The sequence below is a fragment of the Pelecanus crispus genome, chromosome 1, assembly GCF_030463565.1.
Source record: "Pelecanus crispus isolate bPelCri1 chromosome 1, bPelCri1.pri, whole genome shotgun sequence".
NCBI classification, from domain to species: domain Eukaryota; kingdom Metazoa; phylum Chordata; class Aves; order Pelecaniformes; family Pelecanidae; genus Pelecanus; species Pelecanus crispus.
Genome location: NC_134643.1, coordinates 29857577 through 29881792, shown reverse-complemented (window position 1 = coordinate 29881792; position 24216 = coordinate 29857577). Strand labels below are relative to the sequence as shown.

At 37.5% G+C, this 24216-nt stretch overlaps 1 protein-coding gene across 3 annotated transcripts in view; it reads left to right on the top strand.

Annotated features, from left to right (window-relative positions):
- MDFIC (MyoD family inhibitor domain containing) overlaps nucleotides 1–24216 on the top strand; it is a 60082-nt gene that overhangs the window by 19513 nt on the left and 16353 nt on the right. For 2 of the 3 annotated variants that reach the window (XM_075713190.1, XM_075713177.1), the window contains one exon: nucleotides 17498–17773. In XM_075713190.1, the coding sequence (XP_075569305.1) occupies nucleotides 17498–17773 (276 nt within the window). The remainder of the gene's footprint in view (nucleotides 1–17497; nucleotides 17774–24216) is intronic. The other variant, XM_075713183.1, reaches the window with a different exon arrangement.

Sequence of the window (24216 nt, the reverse complement as noted above, 5' to 3'; positions counted from 1 at the left end):
ACCTAGCCTGTGTTACTTCTGTTTCTTCCCTCGACCTGGCAGATCTCTTACTACTTTTGTTCCTAAAGTCCTCAGAAAACTCCTCTCATGCCTACTGAGGAGCCTGAGGGGTTTTTAACTGCTTCCCAACCACTTGTAAGATGGCTGACAACGTATGCATTTTTGAAAATATTCTTTAAAAATACTGTGCATCAGCTAGATCCCTTAGCACAACACAGGAGGTAAAATGTGATGTATTATTATAGTATTGTACTGGTTTTGGCTGGGAAAGAGTTAATTTTCTTCATAGCTGCCTACCAGGGTTACAGCACTGCAAGTTTTCAGCTACTAAGTAGTGAAATATGACTTTGATTATATAAACTGGAAAAAAGCTAAGTATGTGGTACGGCGTATTTGGAGTATTCATGCCAGTCAAGATAAGGCATCTCATAAAGGTGGTAGTGAAAATTATGCTCTTCAACAAAATTTTGGAATTTAGTTGGCTTGAAGGCAGGCCACCGTGTTGTGCATCAGAAGTACTAGGGCCTGCGAGAGACCCATGGATTTACTCCTCCTGATGGTCCACCAGTTGAAGCTGAGGAGAAGAATGAATAATAGCGTTCTTGCAGTAGGCTGAAAAATAGAAATGAGAAATCAGAAGTCACTGCTCTCAGGATACCAAGAGACCAAACATTTTCAGTATTCCAAATGAACTAATCAGAGTTTACAGCTGGTGCACATGTATGCAACAGGAGCTCATGTTTGCTACTGTTCACCTGACTCTTGATGATTCAGCTGGGGTAGTTTAGATTTCCTTCTCCCCTTTTTTAATGGATAATGATGATGCACTCTTAACAATCTCTGCCTGGAAGACTTGTGGGGAAAGATAGGCCTTTTCTTGCTGAAAGTGTATCCATCTTCTTGCCATTTTGATTTCCCCTAGGAATTTCTGGGATCAAACCTCTCAGCTGAGACAATTTTACATCCAAGGAATTTCACACCTTGTTGTTGCGTGACCTTAGCATGTTCATTTAATTTTCATTTAATCCTCTCCTGGGCAGAGAGGCATTTTCACAGATAGCTGTAGCCTTACAGTTAACAGTCTTCAGAGTTTAAGACTGGGTCTTTGGTGTTTACTGAAGTCGCCTGTGGAATGACCCGAGTGTCGCTGAAGTTAGTAGTCCCTTACTTGTAAACAGAGCTGCCCTGGGATGCAGATTTTTTTCTGTGTAGCCTCTTCCCTTCGACTCGGTTGAATGTTTTGAAGCAATACAGTTAATGAGGGACTGCAAGGAATTTGGTGAGGAATTTGTATACTCTGTGGTGACTCCATGTGGAGAAATAAACTTCTTGCTATTGTTGATCCACTTACAGAACAGTATCAAACTTCAGTGAGAACTTTAAACTGCACCAGATGACAAGATAGATGTGTGTGTTCTGCATATCACTAGTAGCCAGAATTACCTGGAGCCTTTCATTTTCTGTTTTACCGTACTTCTGACTCTCAGAACATCATCTGAATTTATGGTCTGAGGCTGAAGAAGTTTGGATGGCAGTAATCATCAGTACCAGACAAAGGTGAAATTCTTCAAGTAACATGAAGATTACTGTGCCTGCTGTGTTTGAGCCTGAAGTAAATTGTATCTTAATTTCAGAATATTTTCCTTTGTTGTATTGGTACTGTCTCAGAATTAATGTGCTGTTATGCCTAGATGGGAAAGAATATTTATATTCTTTTCCTGATTAGTTCCTTGTATAGGGGGAAAAAGTACAATATATTTGTAGTGGTTCCTTAAAGAAGAAGAGTAATAAAAGTCTGACCGCATTCTACATGAAATATTATACTACAAAACCAATGAGTCAGTGTGGTTTCAGTCTGCTATTTTCAGTACTAACGGTATTCATTTAGCCATTTTTAGAAAAAAAACCACCAAATTACAAAGTGCGTGAAAGTATCGTCATGCAAGTTGTACTTTTAGGAACCTGTTTTCTGGCAGAAATGTCTTGAACTTAAGCCATGGCAGAAATTCTCTTAGTTTTTCTCTTTTAATTTTTATTTCATATTTGCTGTCATGTGTGTGGAACGCTTGGAGTAAGTTTATACAGCTGAAAGTAGTAATGTAAATTGTGTGCACATCAAAATAATAAAATTAATTCCTCAAAATTTAGAGAGCCAAAATAGTTTTTAATCTTTTGAATTTTGCATTTACTGATAAAAAGTGAAAATGAAGAGGGGCTCATGGTCACAGCAGAAGGCTTAGCTAAATAATTGTGGTTAAACATTTTTCTTCTTTAAATAGCTATCCAGAGGAAAGAAAGGTCTGAATACTACTTACTGTTCTGCATTCTGGTAATATCTGCAGTGCAAAAGTACCCATAAGTACCTTTCCCTGAAGGTATTTTTGTAAAGGACAAGGAAAAACAGGAACCTCTGACCTATTTGCATGTTGTGATGGTGGTGGTTTTTGTTTTCCCTTTAAAAAAAAAAAATTCTTCATGATCCAAACCCAAAGAATCCCTTTGAAAAACACTGAAATGTCAAACAGCTGTGGTCATTCAGGCTATTTCTAATGCTAGTTTTTAAACTCATTATACTGATGAGGTAGGCCTCCAGAAATATTGAGGCTTGATTTAAGAGAATGATGAATTATTTGCCACGTGAACCTTAACTGTTTTTAAATGAACTGGAGTGTTCTGCCATGTGAGAAACATGTTTTTGTATGGAGACTGCTTTTGAAATTTGGGATCATGAAATGCAAACCCATGGCATTCTATCACGAGAGCTTTCAAATTCTGAGTTTTATGTCTGGACCCATGAAAATTAGAGGCTTAAATTTTACTTTTAAACTTACTTCCCTCAAATTCTGTGCAGTATCTCGATTATGATGTTTTTACTTTAATCTGAAGCTGTAAATATTATGACAATTGTTTAGAGAAAATTGTAAGATTTAGCAATGCTAATGTTAATTACAGCAGAATTTCATCTAAGAGACTATACCGTGTTGCAGAGGTTCCTCCAGTTTAAGTGGGTTTTATTGATTTACAGCTCAGACTTAAGGTTGTATAATGTTTGCATAAAATGTTATGAAGTTTGCTTTTGAGACAGGTCAAGTAAAGCAAACTGTTAGGCAACCCTATAAAATATGTGGCCTATGAGTCAGATTTGACCTTCAGGGCAAGTTTTTGCCCCTGAGAGACAGCACAAGCCGTTTGCCCATTCCTTGGCAGAGCAAGGCTGCCTTCAAGTCTGGGTAGCTACAAAATATGTCTGTCTTCAAAAATAAAACCTCTTAGCCCGTTAGAAGGCATGTGCCTTTTCCTGTCTCGCTTTGGTGAATGCATATGTTAACTGCATTCTCTAAGTTGCAAGTTGGAATAAAATTCAAAAAAGCAACGAAAGATTCTTACGCTGACCAAAATTGGCCATAAAAGCAGTGTCAAACCAGAGTGAACATCTTTTAGGTCTGTACAATTCAGAACTACAGGAGATTAGTGAACAATGCTCCTTTTGCTTGAATTTGAAAATGAAGGGAACATTAAGTTTTGGTGAGAAGATTTGGAATCAGCCTGCCTGGAAAGGTTTATCTGAGTGATCAAACTGAGTTTTTCACAGAAGTGATATAAAAAAATATTTGGATGGTGAGACAGGATACAGAGCTAACTTTGGGTAACACACATGTAGTTTTCATGTATGTAATTTTATTAAATGACACCAGCTCATTTAACAATTTAGTGTTTCCTAGCTATTTGCTTTGTAACTGTGACCTCATAAAATATTTCCTTACCTCCATATATATTTTTTACTGTGTGCTGACTTTTTAGTGATAATAGTCACTATCATATTTATAGTGTAAAATCAATATTGAGAAATATTTTTATATGGGAATAGCTCTTTTAGCAGACTATACACTAATCACTCTATAAAGTATCTAGCAGTGTACATTCATGCATGTGAAGTTGTTACAAAGACCTCTCTTTAAAGATGAAACATCTTTCTTAAAGAAGTTTCATAACAGTCTTCATCACAGCCATTCTGTAAACTGTTTTGTGCTGGATCAAAACTTGGAAATTTGAAACTAGTGTGAAGTTTGTTAACAACAAATAAGGCAATGTTTAACTTTTAAAAGATATGGATGGGAAAAAAACAACACACAACACCATTTTAAAGGAGGAATTCTAATAAAAGTTACCTTTTTTCTCCCTTGCCCTTCTTTTTCCTTTCCTTTGACTGCTACTTCATCTAATTGTATGTCCATTTGATTTGCTGATTCCCATCTGTAGGGTAGTATGCCTGAGGAATCTTTTCCCTACAATTTAATTGATAAACTCAATCTTAATTTTAAATAAATTACTGTTTGGTTTTGACCATTTGTGTATTATAGAGCATCCCCTACTCTAGCTCTCTGAGAAGACCGGCCTAACAGAGAGACCTCATTTGCTGTGCCATGCTGCCTCTTTGAACAAGAGAACTAACCTGGCAGAAGCTTTCTTCTATTAACATGTCTGCATCCACAACAGGGATTCTGCTGGGATAGCTGGAATAGGGCAAGAAGTTTAGCCCTCATTATCAATATTTTGTTCCTTATGGAAAAGGAGAGAAGACTAGTTTGATTAGCACTGGGAAGGTTCCTGTAGAATGATCCACTTTGCTCTCAAAATTTAAACTTAGAGTTGGCAATCCATTTCATGGTGACTATAATGGAATGGCCTTTCAAGGTTTTGATTATTTAAAAAAAAAAAAAAGGTTTAGGAATTATGGTAAATTTGGAAGAAAGTAAAGGATATGGATTGGTGATATGGTAGAAAGAGAAGCGGTGGCTAATGTGGTGGAGTCCAAGTTGGAGGCGTGCTGAAGGTTTGTTCTCATTCTTAGTAAATCGTGCTGTGTCCTCTTTCCCATATTTATTTTATCAAGTAAGAAGAGAGAGAAAAGACTGACCTATCCCTATTATAGTCACTGTCTTTAAGCCATTTTTCTCTCTTCTGTTTGCATAATTTTCTCTAGTCCCCCCTTACCCTCTTTTTTGTTGTTTGTTTGTTTTAACAATCCTTTTTCCTGTTTCCCCACTTCTTTCTCTATTACAGTTACATATCTCTAAGCAGTGACAGAAAGGTTGTGCTTAGAGGGTGACTGGAAATGTTTTTAAAGGGCTTCGGTATAAAGGCCTGTTCACTTCAGCTTCAGTGTGTTAACATCAACATTTAAGTTATTTTGTAAGTAGCAATGAACCTTCTTATTAGAATTAACATTTTGACTACTGGAGAATTAACAGTAGATTAAACATTATGAAAAGGTACTATACATTCAAGAAAAAAATTACAACAGACTATGAAAGTATTAGCTTCTGGAGTCATGTGGTTACATCAGATTTAAATTTTCGTAAAATAAACAACAGATTAACCTGGTCGTAGTTTGTAGCTACTGACAAAAGCTGAAAGTTGAAGACCCAAAACTGAGAATGCCAATAGAAAGGATATATTTAAAATGATTGAGGATTTTTGAGTAGTTTGGCTTGGCAGCACCACACTGTACAGAAACAAGGAATTTTGTCTAAATTAACATAACACTAATTAAATATAAGGTGGCAGGGAGATTTTCCCATTGTGAGCTGTTAATTCCAGCAGCATAAGAAAATGATATGGCACGATAAAATGTAGCTACTTATGCGAAGGAATAGTAAAGAAAAGGGTGCTGGAATTAATTCCAAGTGGCAGGGCTATGGCAGCAGCGCAAATAAAATGTCAGATGGCATGAGTCTTTCGTAGAGTGGATGAGGATGTATCAAAACCAGTGCAGTTCTGTCCCTTTGGCATTTGAATGGTTTCCTAAGAGCTCTTCTGTTTGGGGCCAAGAAATGCAAGAAGGGAGGCTGAGGTGTTTCCTAAGCGTGAAACAGCTGCACGGCACAAAGGGACGGAGGCAGCAGTTTGGCTCACCCAGCACCAGCCTGGTCGAGCTGCTGTTCCTGATGATGACATGAATGTTTTGTGGGGCTGAAGGCTTGTGTAAGCAGTGAAGGAAGGTTGGTTGCATGTGATGTAGCTGCTGTCTTTGCTATGAGACGAGGGTTGCCGCTGTGCTTTGGGTCTTTTTGGGTAAGAGGGGGTTGCTGCCTCAGCTGTCACTTTTTAAAGCTCTTGAATTGTAAAAGGACAAAAAAAATGAATGTAACTGTAGATTCTAATGCTTTCGCTTAAAATGCTGTTTCTTTCCTGTGAAATCCTTCTGCTTATTTGCAAAACCTTATAACAAAGTGTTTTAAAATAAAAAAATTGGACACTTTTTAGTTATGTGAATAACATTGACGTAGCACAGATTTAACTGCTGTATCTGCACTCCATTTAAAAAAAAAAGTGACTGCGATCAGTGTACGGAAGGATTTTCTTTTTCCCCTCAAATAAAGGGAAATATGTCTTCTAAATAAGACAAAACAAAAGGTTTTCTGAAAAAAAAAACCCTTCTTGCAAGAAGCACTGATTCAAAGTATGGGCCTCGTCCAAATTTAAATGCTACTTTTAAGTATTTTTAAGCAGTAGGTGAACTAAATAAACTAGTTGGCCAAATTACGTAGTTTTGTAAGTTATTTTTTATATTTTTAGTAGAGAATGAAAAGGATTACATTTGTAATGTTGAATGCTTTTAAACATGTTGAAATAAGAATACTCCCTTTCTGTATGTTAGAGATAAAAACCAGTATTCTGCTGCTATTCAGTCAGTTCTCCAGTATAAGGACTTGCAGGTGCTACTGGTCTCTACTGTATTGAAATATTTCGAGCATAATAATTCCATAGAGATTTGTGTCTTTTTTCATGAACAGAGTGGAGCACCAGAATTTTAGCTCAGTTGTGGGATGAATGAAAAAAGTTGTATGGGTAATTTAATCCCATTAAGACAATTTACCTGTTTCTTCAGATAATCTGGTACTTTCTCCTTTGTTTTAATGCGTTTGTTTCTCTGAATTTTTGTGCTTGTAGCTGTTGGTCACTGATGTGACACTGTATTTTTCTAGCAGGACAGATGTATAACTGTGTGGTTCAGATATCAGAGCCTTCTTGCAAATTGTTTGAGCAGCTTATGCTTTGCTTCCTTTCAGGAAACTAAGTGCATCGTTTTTCCAGGAAGTTTGGTCTTCACCAAGCACGGTCAGCAATCTGACTTTTGCACTGCTGTAAGGGATGTGTGTGTGAGCAGCAGGCAAAAACTCATTTAGCACATTTTGTTTTACTGTATTGAATTCATATAATGGAGGTCATGTATGAAAGCTTGGCCAGGATGGGTGGGTTTGTCCAGCTGAGTCAGAAAGAGGACTTCCTAGATCATTTTGGTAGAATGCAGTAAATAAGAAGTAAGTAAAAAACATTTTCCTTTGTGCAAAGTATTGGTGACAATGATTATGTGTTGAGCACATTCAGCTTTGAATTGAACATGCAAATCTCTTAGTTGATAAATTTTGACATTCTGAAATATATCATTGCCTTTCCCATCAGCATCTGAAACTACTGTTTTAGTGTAAAACAAAGTTAAATTGCCTGTGGGGTGGGGGAAGGAAAGGGCAGTGAGTTCTGATGCAGAGACGCAGCCTTTACTCCATGACTGCTTGCAGTTTGAGTCTGGTTCAGGGTGTGAGGGGGAAGGAAAAAGAGAATTTAGGCTTTCCAAGGACTCTTATCCGAGGACTTTTCAAGGTGTGTTCTCAGGAATCTTCTTTGTACAGCTTGCACAAAAACATTGTGGGTGAGATTTTGCCGTATCTCTTCGAGGCACACCAAAACGATTGGTTAAAAATAAGAAGAGCTCTAATTTCTGGCTCATCCTGATGCCAACCTGGTGCATTAGTGGCATAAAGCAGCCCAAGAACCAGCTTTGGTTACGTCAGCTCTGCCTGGACTTTCTGTGCGTGACTCAAAATCCTTTGGTGTCCTGGCATCCCCGGAGTGCTTTGGGATGGGGAGGGAGGCCCTGCTCATCCTGCCTGCTGGCACAGCGGCCAGGTGGGATCGGTGAGAGGGGTCCTCTGCCCATCTCCTAGACCTTGCTTGCCCGGTGGGAATTCCTGTAGCCCCAGGGCATCCGTAGCAGAGACTAACTCTTCTCAGTGTGTTTAATGTGGTCCATGCAGATACATGTTGCTTCTCTTTCTCCTCACACTTTTGTTGGAAACAGATGGATACTTGCTGTGCTCTCTGCTACATTTCCACTTCTTTTTTCCCACTGACAGTCGCTCTATTAATCGTCCGGTCTGTAGTGAGGACAAGCTGGGCCATGAGGAGTATTGTTGTGGACCTCAGGTCCTCTCCCTGCTTTCTGACAGAGAATTTCCATTTTCCGTCATGCCTCTGTTGCTGAATGTGGCTGATTTTTGGCCTGGGCTCCAGGACCCCCTCTGACCTCAAGCAGAAGGGGAACTATGGCTTCAACTCTAGATCACTGTACAAGTACGATGTGTTTATCTTCATTTTATTTCATTGCTTATCAACTAGTGATTGATCATTTAATTCTTTTCTTACTTGTAAAATTTGTAGCAAATACTTCAGCTCTAGTGGGGTTTTACTGGTGAATTTTTTTATTTTTTCTTCCCTACTCTTTTCTGCCCTCACAGGGTGAAGTGGCTCAGCTCACTATGTATTTTCTCCCTTTCTGTATCCTTCCCCTCCAGTGCTGTCTTCTTCTGGGTGGTTGCTCTCTGCTCTTTTTTCTTTTGATGTTTTTGCCCTACTGTTGTTTTAATAATGTAAAATCCCAAGTTTTGGCCTGTTCCTCGTGGTTACTGCCCATTTGCTTCTCCTGTTCCATTTTCCTTGCAGCTGTGCTTTCTCTTTCTTCCTTTAGTTTTCTGGTACTTGGTGTCAGCTGATGCCAAACTTTGCATCAGCTCTAGGTTGTTAGAAAGAATAGCAGAGAGAAAATAAGTACAGCAAAGAGGTCAGAAACTCAGGTATCAGTGTATGCATTACTATTTTTGTATGGATAGTCTGTGTGTTTTCCCACTACCTTTTTACATTAGCCTCTCTTTGTTGCTGTCCTGTTTTTACTCCTATTCTTTCTGCATCTTGTTAGTTTTGTTAATAGTAGCATTGGGTAATACTTAGAATTATAGAGATGACAAAAGACAGAGCACTAAGAGCAGGGGATCAGATTCACACTTTGAGGTTGGAGCACTTTTTGGAGTCTTCTGAAATTCTGTCACTTACACGAGTGGAGGACTAGAAATCAAGGGAACATTAAGGGAATTGCTCATTCCAAGCATTTTCTTCATGTTCTTTTTAAGACCAAGTACAGCCAGATTTTGTGTATCTTTGTGTGAGTTTAACTGAACACTGTAATCTCATCATCTGAAAACTCAGTATATATGGTTAGTGGAGAACAAACCTGACCTTTGAGTATTTTCTCACTCAAAAGCAAATGGCTAGGGCTAGGCTGAGAAGCTATTTGCCTCACCATCCCATGTTTTTTCTTGCAGTGAAACATTGTCTGGTTTGTCAGTGGTTGTTGGGGTTTTGAGGAAGGGAGCAGGAGGTGGTGGAGCCAAGAGGACCTGTTTGTGCACTTGCCCAGGTTACAGCTGTTAATGACATTGAGGTTATCTCTCCTGTCTGGTACATCCTGCTGTGCCGCTTATGAAGCAATACCCAGCAAGTGATATCCTGTTGTTTGTAGCTTCTCTTTGATGTTTATTATTTGATTTGGGAACAACTAACACAATGGTGAGGGGCATCAAAACTTTCCCAAATATTTGACTTAATGTCCTAAGTTGGAACACCAGTGTGTCTTTATGCAGTGGTATAACCATATGTTGTAATAGGTACTAATTGCATAACTGCTGCTCGTGCCAGCAGCCTGGATTACATTTTTGAGTCTAGTGGTTAATTAACCTTCCTTTTAAAATTAAAGTTGCAGAAGCAAAGTATTCTGTCCTCGGTGATGTGGGATGATATCGGGTCAGCATCCCTTTGTATCCTTTATAGTTTGGGGACTGCGTTCTGTTTACTAAATTACTGATTATTTGCGTTTCAGAAATAGATCACTTTCAGCACTTTAGAAATTAACAAAAAGCTTAATACTCTGATTTTTAATTTTTGTATTATTTTGTTCTCGTACCCAATTTCTACAAGCCACGGTGCGTTATAAAGAAAGACTTAACAATAACAACAGCAGCAACAAAAATCAAGTAGATCATTGTGCCTCTTACCTATGTAGAAAACATAGGAAGAAATAACTAGGTGTTTTGCCTTAAATAAAAAAAAATAATCACTTTCAGAAGTAATCAATTAATGTGTAAAACACTGAAATGTTGGAATGGTGACCATGAGTTAACCTGCCATTGCACACGTCTGTGCAACGATTGCCACTGCTGTAAGTAGTTGTAATGCTATGAAACGTAAGAGCAAATAGACTGCAGTTCTTTTCCAGTCCTCTAGCAGAATGTATGAGGAGAAAAATGGGTAGATAAATGTTGCAAGTGGAAAGCTTGGAGTAAAATTTCCCACTTTTGAACACAGGTTTATATAAAAATTTATTCCCCAGGTGTCTGAATGCCTGTTAACTACTGATGTCCTGGTTTGTGTTTGGCTCTTCTCTTGGATTTTTCATGGTGAGCCACTGCTGCTTGTTCTCAAAAAATTAAAAACTGTATGCTGCGGTAGGAACTATATGTCACTTCATGTAGATGTGGCTTAACAATCATTGCATTATGTGAATCATCTTTATTTCTAACTATGTTGTGATCTAGCAAGAATTTTCAAATCATCTTCAAAGTTTATCCTAGATGCCAGTATTTTCAGTCTCACAAAAAACATTGCTCATGATTGCAAGATTTGTGTATGATAAAGAAGGAGAATTAACTGATAATCTAATGGTAATTAGAAGACAAAAGGATATTTGGATTTTGAGATAATTGTTAAAAGATAAGTAATTAAAAATATTAAGGATTTACTCAGTTCAGCAATGATTAAAAATTTGCTATTGCTGTCATTAAAAAAATCAGCAGGCATTTCTTCATTTTGAAAAAACGTGTCAGGAAAGAGGATTTGTAAATAGAGAAATTCACTCCACGTTTTCTGGGGGAATGCCTATCAACTTTGTAAACCTCTGGCTAGCAGCCCTTTTCATGCTTCCCTGTGGTAACTGCTTCTTTCTGGGTATGTCAAAGACATCTTTATACAATTCCTGCAACCCTTCAAACAGTGTGTAAGGTCCTGCAGTGCCTTCCTTTGGAAGCACTGCAGGTGTCTTTGCGCAGATTTAAGAGTACTCTTGGCACCTTCTTGTGCGCTTGTGTCGCCTTCTCAACCCATAAACACACATGCACACATGCGTTTGCCATTCTTGGCAGCCCTTCACCGACTGAGAGCTGACGGGATAAAATGCCTTTTCCCTTTGTCCCCTGCCAGCCCCATTTCTGTTATACCTGGTGTTCCCTGGATATGTTCTCAGACGTATTTTAACAAAGTGTTCTCAGTGTGGGTCCTGTAAAACTCGTACCAGCAATTTTACTACAGTATTTTCATTACAAAGGACATCCTGTTTCATCATAATATATTGTATTCATTTTGAAGATGTCCTCATGTCTTACAAGAAGCAATTCTAAAAAGGTGGTTGATGCTGTTAGTTGGTACTTTGTTTTCCTTGTAAAGTCAGCATGGTATAAAAAATTCAGTGTAAAAAATTGATTTTAAAAGATAGATTGTGCCTTGATGGTACCTTGTTATTTAGTTAATGTATGCCTTCTGTGATATGGAAGCTGCAGTATATGCTATTTATATCCTCGAAAATATTCAAAAATAATTGCTGACAAAAGCCACTTCACAGGTTGACTCAGAGGTACATCTTGTAATCTGAATGTTAATATTCTGGATAGCTAGGCAGAGAAAACTATTGATGTAGTTTGAAGATCCATGTAGAGACTAGTCAGGATTTTAGTTAGAAAAGTGGGGAGGGAAAGAGATTGAGATATTTGAGTTCTCCCAGCTTCACTGAAATTTTATGCTTATTGAGCATATGAATGCATACAATTTGTAGTATTTTTGCGAAGGTAAGATTTTTTGCTAGTCAGTTGGAAATGTTGCCTTTTATATCTCAGGAATTTATGTCTTTTCCAGAAGCAATTTGGAATCACCTTAATTTTACTCTAGAATCCAGGCAGCCCCTGGTTTTAGTGTGCAATCCATGACTATCTGTCATATGCTTTATTTTTCCCCTCAAGCTTAGGTCTGTGTTACAAAGAAGTACTGACAAAAACCAGAGGCCTGATTCTTACCTCCCTTGCATGTGGTCTCTTCCGTGTGATCCATGCAGAGGGCGTAGGAGCCGCTACCACTGAGATCAAACAATTTCCCCAGCTCAAATTAGCATGTAGATCTTGGCTTTCAACATTAAGGGACCCAAGCAGGACCTCTATTTCCTGAAAAGAGCTCATCCTCTTTTTGTAGTTGCAACTGTTTTGGGAGGCAGACAAGTGTTGAGGATGTTTTTGAACTGAAGTGATACTTTGTGTTTTCTTAATATTTGAAAATCCCAAAGGTTATATTTTTTTACACTCAGGAGTCATGCATTTTTATTCCTCCCTAGTCCACCTGCAAAAATATTGCTTCTGTGGCCTGATCTGATGTCATAAACTATTGTGTCATAAACAAAGAAAAACAGCGTTCTTACCTCTCCAGGTATGCAGTCAGATGACCCAGGCTGTAAACTGGAAAGTATTTTTTCCATCGGTGGCATTGGCCAGCCTAGGAAACTCCATGGGCATCTGTATCAGCTGCCTTGGAATTGCTTTTGATGTGATTAGGCTACTAATTAGCTGTCTCAGTTTTTCTCTCCCTCCTGATGTTTTCTTTTGATTCACTTTGACTCCGAGGAGTCTGTATTCTGTGTATGTTTGCTTTTGTGTTTTGTCTAAAATCCCTAATGATAGCTTAGACTGTCCTCTTTTGGTTGAGAGTTTCCCTGTGTTGACATACATTTTTCTGTTAAATGCATGCATCAGGATTTTTCTCCTAAGAATAGCTCTTATTTTGCAAGGTGTAAACAATGTATTGTCAGTGTGTATACGTACGTGCATATTCATTTAAACTGTGCTAAGGATTTTACAGTCCGAATGAGAATGTGCATAGTTGCTTCAAAACCATAGTAAATGTTTAGTACTCGAATATTTATTCACCAGATAGTAACCTCACAATTAAATTATTATGGAAAGTCAGTTAAATAACAGCGGAAGTTATTGTATTAAGGCCCACTTTGCAAGGAAACCAATGACAAGGAAGCAGTGAAACACGCTAATAGATTATATGCTATAGCAATATATTGCCTTTTTATTGCTTTTCCACAGGCAGCAGATTCATGTATAGTTATTACTAGCTACATTATCTGCTAGTTTTCTATCAAAAAAGATTCAGTCTATTGAATCATTAATCCAATATTTATCATTCTTATTGAAAATCCACTAGTGTTAGCGCTGTATAAAATATTGACTTAAATCTACTGGTTTTGCTAAAGATTAAAAACATATTAACCTAAAAAGCACAGTATTTCTTAGGACATTTGAAACCATTCATTGTGGATGTTTGAATTGACAATATTTCTATGTTGTGTCAGGAATGATTTTTTTTTAAAAATCTTTAACATATAGTAAGTGACCAGTGCCATCCTGATTTGAAGATGCTGAATGTTCATCCAACTCATATTTGAAATTTTGATGTGTATTGCATTAGTTACTGAATATCAAGAATAAAATTTTTGCTCATACATAGAGTGTAAAATGGGATCTTTTGTAGCAGCACACGGCCTGTTTAGAATGATATAACAGGCGCTGAATGTTCACATATCAAACAAAATGCCATCTTTCTGTAGAAAAGAGGTGTCAAAAAGTTTCTTTGTACCTTTAACGCATGTGATTATGTAGTACAAAATGCAGAGTTTGTAAAATTTCTTGAATATACAGGCAAAAAATGAATAATTCAAAACAACTCATAAGTTCTACATTCTATTGTATCTTTTATAACGCAGGCAGAAGATAGCATTGTGTTCCCAGTAGAGCTGAATTTGCACAAGTTACACCTCTGAAAATGCCAGATGGTCTATGGTCTACTTTTGAGAGCTGTCACATATGTAAAGATTTGAAAAAAGAAAGACAGCTGAATGAGAGCAGTGGATCATTAAAGAGGGAGTGAGAGTCCCTGGGTATCACTGTGTTTTAAGAAGCATTGTGTCGTTCCCCATATTACACCTTTTTTTTTTTAAGATATACACAACCTTTAAAAAATAAGGTAAAAATATTTCTGTTTTAAACTGAGTGGTTGTGGCTTAATCTTGGAACTGTCAATTGCTTTTGTTCTTTGTGCTAGAATGCGGTCATATGGCTCCTAATTGGTTTCAAGTGTGTTTTAACCATAAGATTCAAGTCTCCCTAGTGCAAAATTATCAATAAAGTTAAAATAAATTTAAATTGAGATAACTAATCCATTTGGGGTTTTATTCCATTTTGATTTGACCTGCGTATCACATGTGAATATTGTAAAGCCAGTCAGCTAAAAAGTTGTATGTTAATGCTAAAAGACTGAAGTAAAAGTACTTTGGGAAGAGGATTATTAAAAAAGAACCCAAAGCCAGAACCCACCCTGTCCCCCAAAAAAACTCTTAGTAAAAATAATAATAAAAGCAAACACAAATGACTGTTTAGATTCCTTCAGACTTCCCATTCACCCACAGTTTGACAGAAACACACCTCATTTTGAAGATGGAATTTTGGGTAATTTGTCAACTTACTGTATTCTAGCAAAGCACCAAAAATATACAAACAATTGTAAGCTGCCACCACCAATTTAGCTGGCTTGGAAAAGGTCATAACTGTCAGTTTTAGAAACTTGCGTGTCCAGACATACAGAATTTTTAGTATAGTGTTGCTTTTATTTATTGAGGAAGGTTAACCTTCTGCAACTGCACCGCTCCACAGTTGGGAATTGTAGGCAGCGGCTCAGTGTGGGGAACCATCGTTACATAGAATGTGAAAAACACTGTTCTTAATAGTACAATTTACATTTAAGCGGGATAATGAAAATAAAGCTATGGGGAGCTATGGGCGTGAACACTGAACTTTAGAGAGTAAATATTTTGATTTTTGTTGTTGCTAAAGATTTTATTTTTGACTATAGTTAGGTCCATATTTTTAAAATGGGAGCATTTGATTAGTTTTTTAACAAAATTTGTTTTGCATGTATGTAGAAAGGTGTCCTACACAAAGGGCTCCTGGTAGTGTACTTTTAAAGAATCCAGTTTCAGGTAGGAGAAAACTCCCTAAAAACTTGTTTGGGGGCTTTTATGATAGTCTGGAAATGTTAGCATAATATATGCTATAAACGGAATTCCAGAGTGCAGAAAGTGCCTTGCTTATGCTTCTGTTCATAGGTTTTGCAAGCACTAAAGCAAAATTGAAAGGAGAATCAGTTTCTGTATTGTAATCAAAAACTTTCTGGGCAACAGTTAGTTGTTCAAGTGTCAGAAAGCATTGTGCCCCTGCTCTGTTGGCTTGGAGGTTCATGAGCTGTTACTGCTAGTAATGCAAGGGAATGATCTTTGTCTTCCTTGCAACATCCTTCGGGAGGCTAAAGCATAAATGTTTCCCTCAGCCCTCCCTTTTCTTGCAACACAAAACTGTCACTTTTGTAAAGTAGGTTCAGTCAGGGTTACTCTCTGACCTAGATAGATGTGGGTAGTTTAGGGTATCTTCTTAAAATCTTGGTTGCTGTGGCTAAAAAAATCAAATGGCGAGAAAAAATGAACCAGTTCGTATTTATACTGTTACGAAAAGTATCTCTTTTTGCTTGTGAACGTGACTAGGAGTTGAAGTTCAAGATTTTTCTGAAGTTTAATCTGGACAAGTTTATGATAGTTGGAGGAAGCAATCTGAGAATGGTATCAGTGTCCTTGATAAAAGGGAAGCATTGAGGGTTTGTTAGGCAAATTCAGAACTGAGAGTGTTTTTAGCGACCGTGCTGGTCTGTGTGCCCCAGTAGTGTTTGTCTGAAAGTTTGGTCACTTGTACCTGAAGTGATCAGTGGAGATGTTTCTTTTAGAGGAAGCTAACTATAATTATCTATACATATTGTTATCTTGGACACAGTGTAACCTACATACAAAGCTGTACTGTGAAATCAGCTCAAAATGAGTATGTATCATCTGAAAAGAGAATGAACTGCATCACTGTTTTTCTTTACTGCTGGCACTGTCTAATCTCTCTTCAGTTGAGTGTTGAGTAGAATCTGGGCTTTTTCCTTGACATTAGATTTATAAATAGTTGAAGATTGGACTGTCTGAAAACCTCTTTATGTCCAAGCATGATACAGTAGTGTTTTGATTAGGAGAGGTGATTGGGTTGATGCTTTTGGATTATGAAATCTTGTTGTGGTACTATGTGTATAGTTTAATTAGTTTTTGAACAAAGTCTGCATTTCTTCTTTTAAATAAGAATCTTTAATTGGAAACTACTTTTTTTATTACAAAGCTTTACATAAAAAAAAAAAAACCCTGCATCTTATCTTTTCTTTAGATACAGACCTTAAATACATAGACAATATATCTTCCATGTTATTAAAAATACGCTCCTTTATGATACTGTAGCTCAACAAAGAATGGTCAAGTTTCATGCCCTCTCATTAGAATGCACTCTTGGAGTCTTAACCAGGCCACTGCAGAGTCCTGCCTTGACAGGTTTTGTATTCTTTTCCTTTGACCATTTCAGTTTGTTGCCATTAAAGTCCTAACTGGCCCAACAGCCATTTTTAAAATGGTGATTCTGAATTGAGGAATAAGGGCAGAGGGGACTCTGGCTTGCCACAGCTGTGCCATGTTTGAATGCATGTTCCTTCTGGTTACTGGATCACCTCCTCCACAAAAACAGATTTTGATTGGTTTTGTTCTTCCCAGCAATCCGCAATCTTTATGAATTTAAGCGCAAACTGTTGTTAGTCACCTGGATGCTCCTATTCTTCTCTAATATACTGGTCTGTGGTGGCTCATTGTTGGGGGGCCCCTACCTTGTTACTCAGGTTATTTTCTGAAGACTGGCAGGTTGGCCAATCTGCAGCTTTATTTCTGTTACTGCAGTCTGTATCTTCTCTCCCATACCTTTTTCTCTCCTTCTGTTGCATTGCCCCCATTCTTTGTTTGGCTCCCTTAACTGAAGTTTATCTCAGTTTTGCTAGTTTTTCTCCCATTCCTGATTTTTTCCTTCTTCAAATTACTTGCCTTATTCTCTCCATCTAATTCACAGAGCATTGTGAATGTTTCCATGCAGCGACGAAGGGGGAATCTAGGCCTCATACAGACATGAGGTGCTTTCTGAATAACTAATAATAATTTTTAATCTAGAGATATTTTTTGCTTTCTTTTTTGATGGTGGAATGTTAGCTTTTCAGTCTATTCTTTGATCAATACGAGCAATGGAAGTTGCCTTCCCAGTCTAGCCTAAAGTGTTCAGTTACAAATTTACAATTTAAATTAACCCTTTCTTTCTTTCATTTTAAGCACAACCTCAACGTTTGCCTCAGCCGAATCCTTCAGCACTGGAAAGGGGTGAGGAAGAAAGTGGCAAAATCCAAAACGGCCATGCAGGTCTGAGTAATGGAAGTGGAATTCACAACGGGGTCAAGCACACACCTGCGGACAACAGAAAACTTTCGGGTCCTGTTTCAGAAAAAATGCACAGAAAAATTCAGTCCACCTTGTCTGTCAACAGCAACAGCAGCAAGAAGAGTAAAATAAGCTCTGCATTTTCTCAAAAGCCAGGTACTTCACCTGAAGGTAAGCAGAAATTCTTATTAAAAACCCCCAAACTGAATAAAGACTAGCCGAACCCCGTTCTCACTAATAATTACACAGTCAACTGAAAATAATTGAAGAGCATGACTCATGCTCCAGAAGCAAATAGAAATCATTATGATAAAACACAAGTTACTTCCCCAAAGGAAAATATTAAGTATTTGAAGGAAATTGAAGTAATGGGAGATTTCTTGCTTTCAAGCATTTGGCCAACACAGTCTGATAATGTTTTAGTCTCTCTAGTTAGCATCTTGAACTGATAGAAACTCCTGTCAACATTGTCACATATACACTGGAAAAAAAAGTTAAAACACTAGTTCAAAGCACAGTAAATACTTAAATCCAGTAATGGCAGCTCCATGAGGGTAGAGTTTGCTTTTGAAAATGTTCTGTTAGCAGATATTCTGACTAGCCATGAGGTCTGAACACCTCTGTTTCAACGTTTAATGTGCCTTATGCTCTATTTGGGCTGTAAATAATTTGCACAAAAAGGCTTCGTGCTCCCTATGCACAGCTTAAATAAGCAAAAGTAAATAATTTCCTTTACATTTTAGCTGTGTGTGTATGTTTTCACTGCTTGCAATTGCTCTAATGGTCCCAGAGTTCCCGAGCCTCTCCTCAATCCCCTGCCTTCCCATTAGTGCTAATATACTTGATGGGCTTTGCCTCTGCCAGTTCCAAGAGGGGTGCAGAAGCTCTATAAATTTTATTGGTTTGAGTCAGGCATAGATGCGACTGGTTAAAAAAAGCTCTGGGGGGTGGGTACAGACACAGATTCTTAGAGAAATGGGAAACAATACTGTTCAGTGAAATGGGGAGGATTCTCAGCCTAGATGAAAGGAATAGGGATCAGAAGGAATGCACGTAGTTGTCTGAATGAAGCCTACTGGTGTCATTGGATGACTTTGCTTGACTTCTGCTACTTCAATCAAACCTACTGAGTGAATCTGTATAGTAATCTCATGAACAGCTTCATTCGGACTGTGCCATGGGCTACTCCTCCTTCTTGTGGTTTATTTTCATATTTGTCTTCAAGAACCTACTGTTATTTTTCTGTCGCACTTTCAGTCCTCTAATTTTTTTTTCCAAAATCACAACTTCATACTTGCTATATTCCTCTTATTTGTTTCTGTTATGTGAAATCCAGTTCACCCTCCGGACCAGTATTTTTCTTAATATATCAAAAAAACTAAGTCAAGAGACCTAGATCTGTTCGTGTGACTGGTACAAAGATCAGGCATCTGAATTTAGGAAATTCAACCTCTGAAAAAGGAATTTCGGAGTTCTAAAGAGATGGTGCCTGTCCTGTTTATGCCCTTATACAATTATTTATGGCAAGCGCTTCCTTTTTTCTTCTAAAGTTATATTGGAATAAATACAATCAGTGGGGTTTTTGTTTGTTTTTAATAACCTTGGCAGTAATTATGTCAAATTACTGAATGATTGAGGAGAAAATGAATAAGATAGCTTCAGATATAGCTATAAATTCTAATGTCTGATTTTAATATCCGACACGATTGTGTTAGTTGACTGAAACTGCCAATATACAATTTTTTATATACAGCCAGAAATGTTGATATTTTTAAAGGTGTGTCTGATTAGAATATAGATAATTACATTGTGTTGTCACACTAACTTACATACTTTCAAAGTACAGAAATACAGGGTAATCCTTACTGTCACAAATAGTTTCTTGAGTCACCTAATAGCTAAAATTACATATATTCAGCATTATACATGTAACCTTGTAATGTTCTCATTTTGAATGTGGGAACTTGGATATATGCTCTAAATAGCTTGACCCACGCTGCTAATATCTACTGCTCTAAGTTTTCTGTTAACCAGCACAAGTTTTATTGTGAAATTATTAAAATATACCTAGGGTATTTGTGTCCACACATCTGCATGCACATATGTACAAGCCTTCTGACAGTTTCTTCAGCTTTTCAGTAATTTACCCTTTAGGGCTGCATGGGGGGACTATAGGCTGTAAGTAATATTCTTATCAAGCTATTACCTTGCAGGAAGTATCAATATATACGTGATTTGTTCTATCATCCATCAGTTTTTGATAAGGTGCATAATCAGAGACTCTGGCAATGGTCAGCTGAAATATGTAAAATAACAAAAAGAAGAGATCACTATTTAAGGAAAAATGGTTTATCCATACCTTAAAAATAATTGTGTCATGAATTTAAGAAATGTTAATCTCTTATGAGGGCAATACTTCTGGAAGGTTACACTTAAAAAACTTGGTATAATTAGCCAGGTTATTTGTTCAGAGGAGTTTAATTGCATTTAAACCAGCAACATATATACTTGATGAATACATCTATCTATACAAAAGCAGAAGAGTACGGTAGCGAGTCCTGTGACTGAGGATTGCATAGACACACTTTCAAAGTGGTATACACGAATTAATTTGAACCTAGCTTCTACAGATACTTTGTATTATGAATCATACTTTTGTGGGCAAAGAGGTATTTTTGTGAGCAGTTGTTTCTTCTGATCCAATGACATCTGTGTAGAAACTATTGAAAAGGTTCACAGGAAGATGGAAAAGATAGGAAACTATTGGAAATTATTTGCAACATTGCTTAACTACTTGGCTTTGCTTTAACTTGTACCATGTTAACCTCGTAAGCCATTGGTTATTGCTGAAGAGCTGCTGGGTTTGAGTTTACTTGAAGCTGTGTGTTTGTGTTTGTGCGCATCTATACAGGATAATAATATGACTTGTATGCAGTTTCTTATGTAATCTTATGCAGAAAGAGACAAATTACGTTAACTTTTGTTAACATAAGTTAACAAATTATGTTAACTCAGCTACTTCAATTTACTATAGTGTCCAAATAATTTTAGTAGAAAGAAATACAGGTGATCTTGAATGATTTCAGATACTCCAATTCACTTTAATTTTGCTATTCCTTATGTACGACCTTGGATTTTATAATCTAATTTATAGTTTGTTTTCTTTTTTTAAACCTGAAAATATGTACCATGTATTTTTACTTCATCTGCCTTGTGTTCCACCTTGAGTGCTCTGCTCTATTGCCAGTTAGGAGAATAACTGGTTTTGTTAAGTGAAACAAAGTGGCCAGAGAAAAGAAATAAAGTGCGTCCTCAGAAGGAAGAAAAGTGAAAATTCTGGTCATCAAGCTGAGTTTAGACTATAGAAAAGAGAAAATACTTCTCAATTTTTCTTATTCCCTCCCAAAAGCTGCATTCTTCTTGTTTCTTTTTAAAAGACAAGATGTGAATATTTCTGGAGTGCCACACCTATTTGTAATGCAAACTACGTCCAGATCTGGTAGTTATTTTGCTCTAGAACATCTTACCTATTGACAGAACAGCAAACCTGGTAGTGCTTGAAGCAGGGTAGAATCCAGGCTTGCCACCCATCCTGCACAGGAGCATATTTGGGCTCATGCTTATTTAACAGGTTAGCAAATGCAGCATGCTGCATTGTATGCTGCAGACTTCAGTATATATACCAGAAAGCTAAACGAAGTCCAGTGTTATTTTACCCAGGATATCACATCTTCCCTTGAAGAAGGTCAGTACTGCTCCTGTTGGTCTCCAAAGTACTAGACAGCCCTAATGCAAGCTATGAAGCCCCCCAGCCCCCCACCCCACCAAAATCCCCCCACCATAGTTAACAACTCTTTTATTAATTGTTCCAGCTGGGAACTCCGCTTGCGCTGTAGATCATATTTTGTGAGCTTTCAGAATTGAAGTTGCATTGGAAGTACTTAAAATGTAACAGACATTTCAGTAGCGGTAGTATAAAAGCTTAAAAATCTGCTTTTTTAAATGAACCTGTAGTGTATGGAGTTGTGTGAGCATTCCAGAATATGCTGTTTAGAAACACTTTGGCATCCAGTGAGGTTTAGGAGGGTGTGAGTGCACTCACCAGCTCTGCTCTTCCTCTGCATCTATTATTAATCCATATTGTCCCTGAAGAAATCTTACTCAGCTCCATAACTTACACTACAAAAAATCAAAGGAATTATGAAATAGTCGTAGTGTCTCTCTTAAAAAGCAGGTTTTAAACACAGTTTCAGTTCTAAAGATTTTTCAAAGGGACTGGGTAGGTTTCAGTGCATATTTGGAATAAAAGATTTTTTTTATTCAAAGAAATTTTAATAATATTTTAAATTATTGATGTCAGAGGTGTCACAGTTCTTCCAAAATTCTGGTCAGTAGACCACTAGCAAAGAGAATTGTCACTGTCTTGCACCTGTTATGTGTAGTGCAGAGAAACACCTTGAAAACCTGAAAAAGCAATTGTAAATGAGTAAAAAGAAGGCTGTCTAGCTGCTGTGCTTGGAAACAGTATACCTGTCCAAAGCAACTTAAAGAGGGGAGGAGGTCTAAAGGAGACAGCAATGAAGCAGCTGAACAGTAAATCTAGATGTTAGGAAATGAAGAAAAACAGGTAACTGAATACATACATATGTATATCAGAGTAGTGGAAGGTAAGTAATAATATATACAGAGTTGGTGGAGGAAAGAAGAAACTGGGCAGTGGGAGGGATGGAAGAGGAATTTAATTAGGGGGGCAGAGGGGGCAAAATGAAGTAGGCACTAATTATTTTGTAAAAACCAAACCACGTTTTCCTACCAAAACCTTATGAAGCTTGATATTATGCATTTTTTTTAATTAGAGCAATCGCTTATTAAAAGTTTATGATGAAAAGAGGGAAGACAGGTTTTAATTCAGTTTTGAAATGGAGCTCTCACTTCTGGTCAAGCTGCTGTGACCTCACAAGATACTACGTTTGTCAGGGTAGTTCCCACAACTCCACTAACTTGGGATAATTTGTGTTTAGGGTGGTACTTCACATATTCAAAAGGCTGAGAGTATACACAATTGCTGTATTCCTCTGGAAATGGTAGCTTGTTAAACTATGGAGATCAGATCATGAGCGTGCCTCCTGTATGCACGGTGAGATCTTCAGTTTATTCTTTCCCAGGCTCTCTAAACCAGAGAGGCACTAGAAGGCATCTTCTTTCCAAGGATTTTTTTCAAGATAGGTCTTAAGAAGTGTAATAAGGCTAGATGCAGGAGTGAAGTAGATAAAGCAAGCCTGCAGCACGGGTGTGAGGCTCTGGGGAAGGAAGGCAGTGTAGGCTTGCCGGCAGATTTAAGTTGCCACTCGTGCTTTTCCAGGAGCAAGGCCTGAAGCAACCTTCCTCAACTTTTAAGGACTGTGTATCTTGTGCTACTGAGCTTAGAGATGCAGTGAACAATCTCACCCAACGTGTGGGGTTTTTTTTAAATCCAGTGTTGAAAATTCAACATTTCAGGGTGCATTTGAATGAGACTTTTTCCCCCCTTCTTTTTAGTATAATGCAACTTCATCTGATCTAGATATTGAATCCAAGCATGGGGTTGGTGGGCACTATTTAACTCATGCTGCTGACTACATTAATTTATTAGTGTCCCAAGTGATATTGATGGCTTAACTGAAGACAAAGCAAGTCCACCAAATAGCCTTTGGGTTAAGCCAGGATCTTAAGAACCACTAGGTGCATATACATGGAAAGTAGTGAGTGATTCTCTTAGCAGGGTAGCAGACCTCTATTTGAAGTAGGAGCATCTTACTTTGGTTTATATAACTTTGTATAAACTGAAAAGTAGTTTTCAGTCAACTTTCCTTTTGAGCATCTGATTTTGAATAGGATTTTTAATTATTTTTTTTTCCTCTTGAGTGCCACAAGAGCAGCAGTCAGTTTTCTTTTATATACTGTTTTGTTGTTGGGTTGGTGGTATTTACTGAAATTTGGTATGAGTGTGCATTATACCATGAATAGCCTAACATTGCAGAAATATCTGCTGGCCATGTGTGTCTCTTTTTTATTTATTTTTTTTTTTTGTTAACATACATACACTTCTGAAATCCATCCCATAGCATTAAGTAGCATTTAGGCATATAAACATACTTAGTATCCTGCAAATCTCTCTACTTGGGCCAAAATTTCCATTGTTATCTCTTAGAAATTGATTCAAAGTGGACTTGTGTCTGAGCACGAAGTGCTAAACAGAGGGGTTTTTGTTAGACGAGGTTGTCAATCAAGCAATGGGCAAATAACATTATCATATGGTCAAACCTGTGATTTTCTAAGAAGGCATTTTGAAGAGTGGTGTGTTTTAAGCATGGTTTATATTTTTGTTTGCATAGGGGTCTTGGGAGGTAATTTACATGTTGTGTAACAGGAGTTAGTGGAAAACAGGGCCTGTTATGAAAAACGGTCTTCCCACGGTATCCATTTTATAAGGTCGTGGTCCAGCTAGCACCTAACTAGTATGAGTATTTGCAATGATAAGCAATGGCAATGAAAGCCTCATATTCTAAGGAAGCCTTAGATATTGTAAATTGGCACGTTTCTTAGTATATCTGTTTGTTTGAACGGGGTGATTT